The sequence below is a fragment of the Schistocerca serialis genome, chromosome 3 (genome assembly GCF_023864345.2).
Source record: "Schistocerca serialis cubense isolate TAMUIC-IGC-003099 chromosome 3, iqSchSeri2.2, whole genome shotgun sequence".
Taxonomy (NCBI): domain Eukaryota; kingdom Metazoa; phylum Arthropoda; class Insecta; order Orthoptera; family Acrididae; genus Schistocerca; species Schistocerca serialis.
Window position 1 is genome coordinate 357,722,848 of NC_064640.1, and position 14,312 is coordinate 357,737,159.

Below are 14,312 nucleotides of genomic sequence, written 5' to 3' on the forward strand. Positions count from 1 at the left end.
AGGGAATGGTTTTTACACAAGAAACACATGAGAGAGAAAATGTATTGAGATACTGTTGTTAGTATTCTCAGCTCTTGGAAGTGTTTCCTGCAGGAATGTCTGTACTTGACACCACACAGAATCCTAATGACTCTTTTCTGGGTTATGAGGATTTTGTTTGCCTTTGGCTGGTTTCCCGAGAATACAATTCCATAGGCCATCAGGGCATGAAAATAACCAAAATAGGCAGCTTTCAAAGTATTTAAGTCACTGAAGGATGCAATCGCATGAATAGCGTAAACTGCTGAGCTTCGTTTTTTATATAGGTAAGGAAAGTGTAAGGACCAGTTTAGATTGCTATTAACAAGAAGACCCACGAACTTTGTTGATTCCACTCTTGCTAAATTCCCATCATTTTATTTAACTTTAATCTCACCTTCGATATTTTGGCTTGTATGGAACTGAATCAAAAGAGTTTTCTCAAAATTTAGTGTTAGTCCATTAGAGGTAAACCAGTTAAAGGTCTCCTGAAAAATTGCATTTACAGTGATCTCAAGATTAGTATTTGTTGAATTGTCTACCAGAATCGTCGTGTCATCAGCAAAGAAAGTAAATTTCACCATAGCCCTTGTACACATTGGAAGGTCATTTATGAAAATAAGGAAAAGTAGAGGACCCAGAATAGCGCCCTATGGGACTTGACAGTTTATTGTACCCCAAGAAGACGACACTGGTTCCCCATGAGTGTTGTTTACCATGACTTTGTGTTTCTGGTCCTTTAAATAGGAGGCAAGCCACATCCCTGCTTCTGCAGTTAACCCATAAAATTCTGCCTTTCTCAGAAAAATCTTATGGTTCACGCAATCAAACGCCTTAGAAAGGTCACGAAAAATTCCAGTTGGAGACATTTTATTATTGATTGATTCAAGAATTGCGTTGGTGAAAGTATATATTGCATCTTCTGTTGAGATGTTTTCTGGAAACCGAATTGACTTTTATTGAGAATATTGTATTTACTAAGATGTTCAATGAATCCTTCTGTGTACAAGTTTCTCGAGAATCTTGGAGAAACAAGTTAAGCGTGAAATAGAACGATAATTGGTTACTTTGTTTCTGTCACCCTTCTTGTACAATGGTTTCAACAACTGTCATCAGAAGTGTTTGGAGAATTCTTTGAGAAATGTTAATACCGGGACAAAAATTATGTCTTTCTATAAACTTCGAAGTATCTGTTGGACTTATTCTGGGTTTTGCAAACGCTGAAAGGACTTTAAGTTCTTGCCTCAACTCCAGCACGTCAATGATGCTTGACTCATTAACTGTACCTCTAAATGTAGTTGCGTGTGTAGAACTAAACGTTTCAGTAATAGTAACGTTAGATCTTCTAGCTCTAATTCTGTGGTATGTTCTTTGGAATCTGTCAAGAAAGACACAAACTGTTCTTCTGTTTTGCAGTTCTCAAAATATACTTTCATACTTTCAAGTATTTCTACAGCCTCAGAAATATTTATGTCAGTACTCTGCAGGAGGGTCTTACTGACTACACTGATGTGAAGCAGTACATCATATCAGATTACTGGAGAAGTTAGAAAGGTGTAATTTTTTATTTGATTCACAAGTCCCATAGCTTTGTGAGCAGTCATACCATTGAATTCTTCTGATATGTGAACAAACGTGATATAAACTCCTCCAGCCTGAAACTTCAGGGGAGTTGTGTGCATCAATATAGCTTTCCCACCTAGTATTGCTCAGCAGTTTTAGTGTCAAGTTAGAAAGATACTTCTTCAAGGTAGTCCAACACTGAATGGAGGAGGAGAAGAAATCGTAGAAGCTATTCACTGTCAAAAACATGGAAACAGCATATTGAGAAGACATAGCAGAATCCTTTACCACAAGAATGAATGACTGACTGCTACATGGTGCATAAAATGCTCTTTTGTTCAAATATAAAATGCTTTTCTGGAGACCAGAATACTTTCCATTCATGGTCACCCCACTGTCACACCATTGACCTCTCATATTCTAAAATGAATTTTTTTTTATCTTCCAAGGACTTGAGTATGAACCTGCATCAGAGTGGAGCTTGAAGAATTGGATATTGAAAGGAATCTCAGGAAATGCCCCAGAACTCAGGTGTCGTATACCCCTCCAAGTCATGTCTCCTGGATTAAGCATACCACAGTTGTCATAAGCTCAACATTTAAAATATTTGGTGTGCAATCCAGAGTGATACTGTAATACTTTGCAGACATCATCATTACTAAAATAATGACCCTTGTCTTACCTTTCTTTGTTCTATACAGGTTCTCTATCATCACAGCTCCAAACTTTTTCAAATAATTCAATGACTTTAAAGAACTTTCCATTGTCATGCTGAAAAAGTTTATCAGTACTTCTTCTCAAGGGCAGACATTGCTGGTCCAGGAAACTTATTATAATTATTAAATGCTGAAGAACATTTTTCCAATGTTTGCTTTCAATATTCAGTAGCCTTTTATGATGGGTGTCAACAGTTCATGAATTTTTCAGTCCTTTAGAAAACGCAATCACCTTTTTGTGTGAATTCAAATCCTCAGTAGACTGCCCATGAGTTTTGAGTTAAGAAGTAAGATGCCACCAGCTGCTTATACTGGTCCTTGCAAGTTTTACTGTAGATGACAAAAAAAGTTTGCAACAAAAGCGGAAGATAGCTGTTGGAGTTTACCAAGCAATTTCTGTCTGCTTTTCATAGATTTGTTAAAGAATAGCTGTAATGTACAGGGCTGAAGCGACAGTTGTCCACGTTTTTAGGACGTTCTTCAGCTTCTTTAACATGCTCTGGAGGAGCTTGTATGACCAAGATCATTCAAATGCAATCATTAATAATTTCCAGCCATCTTCTGGAATCGGAGTCCACTGTGTCTTCAAGTTTAGGCTTGCCTTCAATCCCACCTGTGGTGATGCCTGCTAAAGCTGATTTTCCCCTGGTATTTTAAAAGTCGAGTCATCTAATTTCATTTCTGCATGCTGTGTCATTCTCGGAGCTTCTCTCATAAACCAGGTCTTCAGTCGAGTGGAGGCCTGTAGAACATCCTGTGGATGGCCCACTCTCAACATTGCTGCTGTCTTCACTGGTCACAAGGATGTTCTTGCCAGCTTTGTGGTGCTGTCCTGAAGAACTACGTCTTATTAAATTCAGTAGTTTTCCAGTCTCTTTGGTCTATGGCTCAGCATACATCTTTCCATCCTCGATGCTCCTGGATTGTTCTCCCTTTGGGCTGAAATATCTTTGTAGTGCATCCTTTTACTTCTCATTGTCTCTTCTGTTGCACGTGTCTTGACCCAGCTTGTAAAGAATGAGTACATAAAACTAACTGTTGATGTCAGTGCTACTGTAAGATTTTTATCTTCATTTGGCTTTCATCATCTCCACTTGCCCCTTTTTTAAACTAAAAAATTATAGAAAAGTGGGAAGGATGGCCCCTGGTGGAAACTAAGGAATGATTCCGGCATTGGTCTCATGGAGCTGAGGAATCCTTTTCTTTTCCTATAATTTATTGATATTATTTTCCATTTCATCATACCCATAGACTTTTCTTTCTAACTTACTAATTAGGCCCTCGGAATTTTATGTAGATTGGGTTTCTGGCAGTTCTTAGAAATCATTTTTTCTGAATTAAAATTTCTTGAACTCACACATTAACAAAACTAATCAGAATATTATAGAACTTCATACCATGAGTTATTGATGATGTAACAAGTCAAAATTTATCCAAGGAGTGAGCTGAAGTACAGTGAACATAATAAATAACTTGTTGGTACAACAATTTAAATTTAAAATTCTATTCAAACAACTAGGCTGTTCAGTTTGAGTTCAACATATTTTTTGTTGGGGAAAAAATGCTTACACACAGGGCTCTCTGTGTTCACTAGTAATTTCTATAAATATAAAAAATTGCGTTTCTCAATCAAATACTTTAGGAGGAATAACCACTTAAAGTTGTCATCCCAACAACCTGTACTCTTGATTGACTACGTGATATAAAATTTGATTTCTGATAACCAAAATATACAATATTATTATGTTAAAATCAACTTAAATCCCTCTCTCCAGTTGCCTTTTTGTCCACCCTGTGAAACATGGTCTTTTCCTCCTCATTCCTATGATATTTTTCTGAACTTCTCATGCAACAGCAAAGCAAGCATTTCAGACAAGTGCAGCCTGCTGAGAGGATCTGACTTCATGGTTCAATAAGGCTCAATTTCATAAATTTTTATCACTTTCTTTGGAATTTGCTGTTTCATATGTAGGACGTAGTGGAGACTATGTGATTCATAATAGCATCTTCAGAGATAAGGAAAAGATTTCTCGCAATGCGAAGCAAACTGCATGATGTTCTTTACCTTTTTGCTTTATAATTCTGAAATTAAGAACATCATAGAAGGTAAACAGAAAAGTATTAACGCAGGGCACCACAGTCACTAATTAGAAAGAACTACCACTGGACATATGTCACCCTTACCATGAATTATGAGGTAAGTCTTTCATGTCTGATTATTCAATAAAGGGTAACAAACTAGTCTTCATCATCATATAATTTCACTTTTCTTCCCTTTATTTTCAGTCTTGCTATTGGGGTAACACATGCTTATTTACAGCCCTGCCATTTTTTCAAGTAATAGATCATAAGAAAACAAAATTTTCCTTTCTGCAACATTGAAGGAAAAATGTCTTAACTTATGAGCAACATGCATGCACAATATTAATTGTACTGTACATAACATCAGTTTAAATTACATAATCCAAATTTATAACAAGTTTTTTTCTGTGGTTAGGGAAAGTAATGAATGTACATCAGATCAGTCTTGACTCTCTCTATTGTTGTGACTCGCCAATCTTTCAAAGTGCGTCCTCTACATGCGGCGCTGTCTGCCAGCCATGCAGCACCCGCCCCACCTAAGCGGCCAGCCAGCCAGCAGCCGCTAGACTCGGACTCAGTTGTGATTTGACTGTGAAAGTGTACACCCGTCTTACTCTGTTTACTTGATCTGTGACTTTCCTCCCCATCGCACCCCCCCCCCCCCCCCCAGATTTAGTTATAAGTTGGCACAGTGGATAGGCCTTGAAAAACTGAACACAGATCAATCGAGAAAACAGGAAGAAGTTGTGTGGAACTATGAAAAAATAAGCAAAATATACAAACTGCGTAGTCCGTGCACAACATCAAGGACAAATGTTAGCTCAGGAGCGACGTGGTCCCGTGGTTAGCGTGAGAGTGAAAAGCTTACATTCTTTATTTTCGCAAAGTTATGATCTGTCCGTTCGTTCATTGACGTTTCTGTTCACTGTAATAAGTTTAGTGTCTGTTTTGCGACCGCACCGTAAAACCGTGCGATTAGTAGACGAAAGGACGTGCCTCTCCAATGGGAACCGAAAACATTTGATCGCAAGGTCATAGGTCAACCGATTCCTCCACAGGAAAACACGTCTGATATATTCTATACGACACAGGTGCCGGCATGTGCGTCACATGACAGAAATATGTTGTCGACCCACCTAACTTGTACACTTGGCGAATGGGTTTTAGCTTGCACGATTTAGGTTCTCTTGTGGATGTGATAATCACTCCCAAAAAAGTGATGAAAACATAAGAGTGTCACATAAACTGCTACAAATGAATGCAACAGTTTCACAGTCGCACAGTTTTCCCTGTGCTCTGTCAAAACATATGTTTTAACGGTTTTTAACGTTTCAAATTATTCCTTGTGTAGAGCGTCAAATCCTGAATATGTCCAAGCAAATCTGAACATGTCCTGGAATTTTGGAGAGCGAAGTTGATTATGTGTGAGTGCCTGAACTTTGATAATTGTCTGAAAATAAAAAATTAAACTTTTCACTCAAGGAAAGACTTGAAGCAAGATCTTCTTTCTCCGCAGCTGCACACACTAACCACGGGACCACGTCGCTCCTGAGCTGACATTTGTCCTTGATGCTGCCTATGTTGCGCACGGACTACTCAGTTTGTATATTTTGCTTATTTTTTTTATAGTTCCACACAACTTCTTCCTGTTTTCTCGATTGATCTGTGTTGAGTTTTTCAAGGCCTATCCACTGTGCCAACTTATAACTAAATCTGAGGGGGGTGCGGTGGGGAGGTTCCCTTGTAAGAAACATAAATTGGCTTCAATAGCTGCTGCAACATCATTAAAAATGAGCACCCTTGTACCCAGTAGAGCATTACATATGTTAACACAATACTGTAATATTGAAATCTTATACTTTCGTTCTTAACTACTGCAATTTTTTTTCTTTGTTAGTAACTTTTACAAATTCATTCTGTCTCATGCAATGAAGAATTAAAATTGGCTGCGTAGAAGGAACATCTACCTACCACACTGTGCGTCACAGACACAGCTATAGTTCCATGGACTGCACATTGAAAATGATTAAGAAACTGTATGATACCAAGTTTAGTTGTGCAAGGGCAAAAACAGAATGTATAGTTCACAATGTATTGGATCCATCGTGCAAAGAGCTTCTTACTGAAGACCTTAATGAAATGAATTTTATAAGCATTTCTATTGATACCAGCAATCATAAATCAACTAAATTACTTCCTCTCATTGTCAGATATTTCAAACCTGTAAGTGGGGTACATGTGAAGTTATCAGATTTCTGTTCTGTTGAAAATGAAACATCAGCCGTCTTATCAGCATGTACAACATGTTCTACAGGCCAATAACTGGAAGTCAAAATTTGTGTGTCTCTCAGCTGATAAAATGAATAGTATGTTTGGTGGAGTTAAGAGAGGGGCTAAACAAAATGTTTCCAGCAAATCAAAAGTCAGTCCTAAAAAGCCTCCTATAGGGATTGATTGCATGGCATATATAATTCACAACACCACAGTAACAGCAGTAGCCCACTGGTGTGGAAAACAATGTGTGTAAAATTTATAAGCATTTCCACATATACAGTGTTCTGGTGGAACGAATACAGAATTCTGTGATGTTGTGAATATTGAATATTAGCAAGTACTGAGTTACAGCAGAGCAAGGTGGTTAGCATTATTGCCTGCACTTTTAAGGATTGTGAAACTGTATCCTGCTTTAAAATCATTTTTCCTGTCAGAACCAGGGTGTTCTGCTACTTTGTATTCATTTTTCAGTAATAAGGAATCAGAATTATGTTTATGCTTTGTGCACAGTCAGCCAAATATCTTTTGAACAAGCATTCTAGAAACTTAAAGGCAGAATATTTGTGTTGCGTAAGCATTGCATTGTTATAAGCTACTAAAAACAAAGGTAAAAAATCTACATCTACATTTATATTCCGCAAGCCCAACGGTGTGTGTGCGGAGGGCACTTTACGTGCCACTGTCATTACCTCCCTTTCCTGTTCCAGTCGCGTATGGTTCGGGGGAAGAACGACTGCCAGAAAGCCTCCGTGCGCGTTCGAATCGCTCTAATTTTACATTCGTGATCTCCTCGGGAAGTATAAGTAGGGGGAAGCAATATATTCGATACCTTATCCAGAAACACACCGTCTCGAAACCTAGAGAGCAAGCTACACCGCAATGCAGAGCGCCTCTTTTATTTGTTAAACATCTGCGTAACCCTATCACACTTACCAAATATGCCTGTGATGAAACGCGCCGCTCTTCTTTGGACCTTCTCTATCTGCTCTTTCAACCTGACCTGGTACGGATCCCACACTGATGAGCAATACTAAAGTATAGGTTAAACGAGTGTTTTGTAAGCTACCTTGTTTGTTGATGGACTACATTTTCTAAGGACTCTCCCAATAAATCTCAACCTGGCACTTGCCTTACCAACAATTAATTTTATATATTCATTCCAGTTCAAATCGTTCCATACGCATACTCCCAGATATTTTACAGAAGTAACTGCTACCAGTGTTTGTTCTGCTATCATATAATCATACAATAAAGGATCCTTCTTTCTATGTATTCGCAATATGTTACATTTGTCTATGTTAAGGGTCAGTTGCCAGTCCCTGCACCAAGTGCCTATCCGGTGCAGATCTTCCTGCAGTTCGCTGCAGTGTTCTAATGCTGCAGTTTCTCTGTATACTACAGCATCATCCGCGAAAAGCCGCATGGAACTTCCGACACAATCTACTAGGTCATTTACATATATTGTGAAAAGCAATGGTCCCATAACACTCTCCTGTGGCACGCCAGAGGTTACTTTAACAGCTGTAGACGTCTCTCCAATGAGAACAAGATGCTGCGATCTGTTTGCTAAAAACTCTTCAAACCAACCACACAGATGGTCTGATATTCTGTAGGTCCTTACTTTGTCAGGCGACAGTGCGGAACTGTATCGAATGCCTTCCGGAAGTCAAGGAAAATGGCATCTACCTGGGAGCCTGTATCTAATATTTTCTGGGTCTCATGAACAAATAAAGCGAGTTGGGTCTCACACGATTGCTGTTTCTGGAATCCATGTTGATTCCTACAGAGTAGATTCTGGGTTTCCAGAAATGACATGATACGCGAGCTAAAAACATGTTCTAAAATTCTACAACAGATAAATGTCAGAGATATAGGCCTATAGTTTTGCGCATCTACTCGATGACCCTTCTTGAAAACTGGAACTACCTGTGCTCTTTTCCAATCATTTGGAACCTTCTTTTCCTCTAGAGACTTGCGGTACATGGCTGTTAGAAGGGGATATAATAATTTTTTGTCCAAGTTAAATCCATCTTACTGAAATTGTATGTGTGTGACCGAGCAGCTCAAGATAGATTTTATTCATCTGCAAATATCTTCTACTGTGTAGCATATGACTATCTAGTTTCATGGAGTCAGAAATTTCCGTATAACACTGACTTATGTTGGTCTACTTTGAAATCAGAACTAAAATGGTCAGATGAAGAGGCCAGTATTTCCACAGTACAAGACATGGGTAATACAATCCTTGATTGTTCACTCTTGTTTGATGAATTTTGTATGGCTAAAACAATTACAGTAGAAAAATTATGTGAATGGAATGCTAACACTGTAGCAGTACAGGATAGGTGGGTGGGAATTTTCGATCTATTTAAGGAGAAAAACATTCCAATAACAATCCTCCCTAAGGTTAAAGAATTTATCATTTGCCTTCCGGGCTCAAATGCACTTATATAACGTATTTTTTCAAAAATGATTAAGTGCTGGTCATGTAAAAAGACCAATGTTTTGGAATCTATGATCGTGAATTCTTTAATGCTACAATGTAATTTCACTTTCCCATGCACAGAAATGTATACCAGAGAGTTGACTCTCAGAAACATTTGTGAAAATATTCACTGCAGTGCAAAATATGTAAATAAGCAAACATGAATGACTGCATGAGATTTGCACTATACAGAAAAGATTTATAAAAATGTTAAATGGTTTTAAACGTGATAGTGTTCTTTCTTTTAACTACTTATTACTTGTTTTACATAAATAACAATGGCTCTTTGTTATCTCTGAAATGCAATTTCCTTACATGAATATCGATGGTAAAAGTCATTATTATCATATTCCAGTCACAAAAAGCAATTGTTGATCCATTTCAGTTCCAGTTAAATAGGATCAATAAGTTGTTTTAGTGGATGCCTAGGTCATCTTTGTGTCAGAGAGTGATACTGGAGTATTTTTGTAGGTGTCCCGTATATTTGAAAAAAATATATGGTAGGCTGAGCCAAAGTCGTCCACACATCTGTATGGACCATTATAGCACTTTTTCTTACACAAGAACCTTTACAAATGTGTTGCGTGTGGTGTTAAAAACTTTGATGCTGCTTCTGCTATGCCTCAAACCTTAGAAAGATAACTGTGTATAGTCTACAAGCCTACATACAACACATTGTGGGGAATATCTTAAATTACTGCTAACTGCCCCTTTTGCTATTCTACTTGCATATAGAGCAGTGGGAGAATCGATATATACCACTGACAAGTACCTTTAAGTGTTCAAATGGGGTGAACACATGTGACTTGTACTCTGCAATATGGATCGTTAAGGAGATACTACTTATGGTCGACATATCTGAACTGATGTTCTATTATGTCAAGTATTAGCTGGAGTTCTTGACATGTAGAGAGAGAGAGAGAGAGAGAGAGAGAGAGAGAGAGAGAGAGACAGGAGACAGGAGACAGAGAGACAAAGACAGGAGACAGAGAGACAAAGACAAGAGACAGGGAGACAGACAAGAGACAGGGAGACAAAGACAAGAGACAGGGAGACAAAGACAAGAGACAGGGAGACAAAGGCAAGAGACAGGGAGACAAAGACAAGAGACAGGGAGACAAAGGCAAGAGACAGGGAGACAAAGACAAGAGACAGGGAGACAAAGACAAGAGACAGGGAGAAAGGAGCGAGGGAGACAGGAGAGAGGGAGACAGGAGACTGGGAGACAGGAGGCAGACAGAGGAGGGGGAGGTGTTTGGACCCTTTTGCTACTCCATGTGCTTATGGAGTAATGGGAGAACAAATACATGCCTCTGTTAAGTACCTTCATGCCTTCAATTGTTGTGAGTCTACGTGATTTATACTCTTCAATATGGGTCGCTATGGGGAGACTCAGTCTGTGGTGGACATAGCTTAAAGTACTCTTTGATTATGTTTATTTATTTATCTATGTATTTAGCTTTGGTCCTGTGACATCTTGTACAGATATTGGACAGGTCAATAAATGATTCACGAAGTTAAAAATTACACACACACACACACACACACACACACAGGGTGGTCCATTGATCATGACTGGGCCAAATATCTCACGAAATAAGCGTCAAACGAAAAAACTAGAAATAACGAAACTTGTCTAGCTTGAAGGAGGAAACCAGATGGCGCTATGGTTGGCCTGCTAGATGGCACTGCCATAGGTCAATTGGATATCAACTGCGGTTTTTTTAAATAGGAACCCCTGTTTTTTATTACATATTCGTGTAGTACATAAAAAAATATGGATATTTTAGTTGGACCACTTTTTTCGCTTTGTGATAGATGGTGCTGTAATAGTCACAAACATACGCCTCACAATTTTAGACGAACAGTTGGTAACAGGTAGGTTTTTTAAATTAAAATACAGAACACAGGTACGTTTGAACATTTTATTTCGGTTGTTCCGATGTGATACATGTACCTTTGTGAACTTATCATTTCTGAGAACACATGCTGTTACAGTGGGATTACCTGTAAATACCACATTAGTGCAATAAATGCTAAAAATGATGTCCTTCAACCTCAATGCATTTGGTAATACATGTAACAACATTCCTCTCAACAGTGAGTAGTTCACCTTCTGTAATGTTCGCACGTGCATTGACAATGTGCTGATGCATGTTGTCAGGCATTGTCAGTGGATCACAATGGCAAATATCCTTCAACTTTCCCCACAGAGAGAAATCCGGGGACGTCATATCCGGTGAACGTAAGAGCGATGGTATGGTGCTTCGACGACCAATCCACCTGTCATGAAATATGCTATTCAATACCGCTTCAACCGCATGCGAGTTATGTGCCTGACATCCATCATGTTGGAAGTACATCGCCATTCTGTCATGCAGCGAAACATCTTGTAGTAACATTGGTAGAACATCATGTAGGAAATCAGCATTTAGATTTCCATCGATAAAATGAGGAGCAATTATCCTTCCTCCCATAATGCCGTACCATACATTAACCCACCAAGGTCATTGATGTTCCACTTGTCGCAGCCAACGTGGATTTTCTGTTGCCCAATAGTGCATATTATGCCGGTTTACGTTACCGCTGTTCGTGAATGATGCTTTGTCGCTAAACAGAACGCGTGCAAAAAATCTGTCATCGTCTCGTAATTTCTCTTTTGCCCTGTGGCAGAACTGTACACTTCCAAGTCGTCGCCATCGCCATGCAATTCCTGGTGCATAGAAATACGGTACAGGTGCAATCGATGTTGATGTAGCATTCTCAACACCGACGTTTTTGAGATTCCCGATTCTCGCGCAATTTGTTTGCTACTGATGTGCAGATTAGCTGCAACAGCAGCCTTCTTGGGCATCATCATTTGTTGCAGGTCATGGTTGACGTTTCACATGTGGTTGAACACTTCCTGCTTCCTTAAATAACGTAACTATCTGGCGAACGGTCCGGACACTTGGATGATGTTATCCAGGATACCGAGCAGCATACATATCACATACCCATTCGGCATTTTGATCACAATAGCCATACATCAACATGATATGGACCTTTTCCACAATTGGTAAATGGTCCATTTTAACACGGGTAATGTATCATGAAGCAAATACCGGTACTGTCCGCACTGGCGGAATGTTACGTGATACCATGTACTGATGCGTTTGTGACTATTACAGCGCCATCTGTCACAAAGCGAAAAGAGTGGTCCAACTAAAACATTCATATTTCTTTATGTACTTCATGAATATGTAATTAAAAATGCACTCACTCTGTCTTCTGCCCACGAGTGGCCTACCGGGACCATCCGACCGCCATGTGATCTTCATTGGAGGATGCGGATAGGTGGGGCATGGGGTTAGCACACCGCTCTCCCAGTCGTTAAGACGGTATTCTTGACCGAAGCCACTACTATTCTGCCGAGTAGATCCTCAATTACAAGTCTAAGTACACCCCGAAAAATGGCAACAGCGCATGGAAGCTGGATGGTCACCCATCCAAGTGCCGGCCACGCACAACAGCGCTTAACTTCGGTGATCTCAAAGGAACCGGTGTATCCACTGCGGCAAGGCCGTTGCCACAATAAAACATGGGGGTTCCTATTTAAGAAAAACGCAGTTGATATTCATTTGACCTATGGCAGCGCCATCTAGTGGGCCAACCATAGCGCCATTTGGTTTCCCCCTTCAAGCTAGACGAGTTTAATTTGTTGTAGTTTCTTCGCTTGATGCTTATTTCATGAGACCACCCTATATATATATATATATATATATATATATATATCAATACAATGCTGTGGACTACAAATATCTACATTCAAACAACATTAAATGTAGAGCTAGTACACTTTAATAAACAAATAATTGTCATAAAATGTTTATTAATTTAACATTATAAAATTCTGTTTCATTCTGAGTGGTATTCATTTACAGAGTAGAAACTGTGGTCCATCAGAAATGACTTCAGCTTTTTTTTTGAACAAGCTGTCTTGCTTTACCAACTTGATGTTGTTAGTTAGGTGGTTTAGACGATTGTGTGCTTCTATGAAGGACACTTTTCTGGTAGGCTGTTGTTCTAGCATAGGAGGCACGAATGTTATTGCCATTTCTTCTTGTGTAATTGTGCACAGAGCTCTTCAGCTGATAGGCATTGGACGTTCTTAAATATTCTGTTACAAAGACTATTGTTTCAAATATATATAGGCATGCAAGGTTCAATATCTTTAGAGTAGGAAAAAGAGAGTGACATGATCCTTGGCTCTTCATGTTGCAGATGATTCTGATAGCTCGTTTCTGGGTTTTGAAAACAAATAGACTATAGGGTGCATATCATTCCATATCTCATTGCTGACTGGAAATGTGCATGATGTGCCTGTATTACTATTTCTCTATTACAGCTTGTGCTTAGTATCCGTAGCATTCAACAGATTGATGATAGCTTGATTGTAAGAGCTTTAATGTGTGTATTCCACTTGAGATCACTCTGCAGATATATTCCAAGGAACTTAACATCACCATTAATTCTACAATCTTGTTGTTTATTTTCAATGCGTGTTCATTTTGTTGTTTATAGTGGGACATATGAAAGTTCATGGCCACCATTTTCCCAGTGTTAATTATAAGTTTATTTTTCTCAAACCAATGTGTTAGCTCCAGCAATGATGCACCTGTAGTTAATTGAAGCTCTTTTCGGTCTGACCCTGTAATCGAAATAATGGTATCATCTGCAAATAAAGTTTTCTGTTTGGCATGGACAATGTCATTCAGGTCATCAACATACAAGAGAAATAGGATAGGACCTAATGTTGATCTTTGTGGCATACCATATTTAATGGTAGTTTTTTCTGAAGTGTATGTTGTTGTTCTTGAAACGTTTTCAGTTATTGCGTCCTGTCTGAGAACAACTTTTAATTGCCAGCTAGTAAGATATGATCCAATCCATTGATTTGGAATACCTCTAATTCCCTTTCTTTCCAACTTACATAGCAGGATACCATGATCTAAAATGTCAAATGCTTTGGATAGGTCCAAGAATATTCCAGTAGCCATTTCCTTTTCATCTACAGGTTTTAGAATGGTGTGCAAATATTCATAGACTGTTGTGGTTGCGGATCTAGATTGCCTGAAGCCATGTTGATGATTTGTCAGCAATGAGTTTTTGTTAACAAACTCTAGCAACCTATT

General features: G+C 38.8%; 1 protein-coding gene across 1 annotated transcript; it reads left to right on the forward strand.

Moving 5' to 3' along the window:
- The first annotated feature begins 9,559 nt into the window (after positions 1-9,559).
- Positions 9,560-13,449, forward strand: LOC126470855 (RNA-binding protein 25-like). The gene is made up of 4 exons (XM_050098871.1): positions 9,560-9,638; positions 10,049-10,389; positions 13,062-13,244; positions 13,402-13,449. The coding sequence occupies exons 1-4, from the start codon at positions 9,560-9,562 to the stop codon at positions 13,447-13,449; spliced, it is 651 nt and encodes a 216-aa protein (XP_049954828.1).
- Positions 13,450-14,312: the final 863 nt, after the last annotated feature.

Bases quoted from the DNA above. Each gene is read 5' to 3' on its own strand.
- LOC126470855 (XM_050098871.1), top strand. From the start codon at position 9,560: ATGCCTAGGTCATCTTTGTGTCAGAGAGTGATACTGGAGTATTTTTGT. The intron at 9,639-10,048 runs GTAGGCTGAGCC...CTTGACATGTAG, and splicing joins ATATTTGAAAAAAATATATG to AGAGAGAGAGAGAGAGAGAG. The intron at 13,245-13,401 runs GTAATTGTGCAC...TTCATGTTGCAG, and splicing joins TTATTGCCATTTCTTCTTGT to ATGATTCTGATAGCTCGTTT.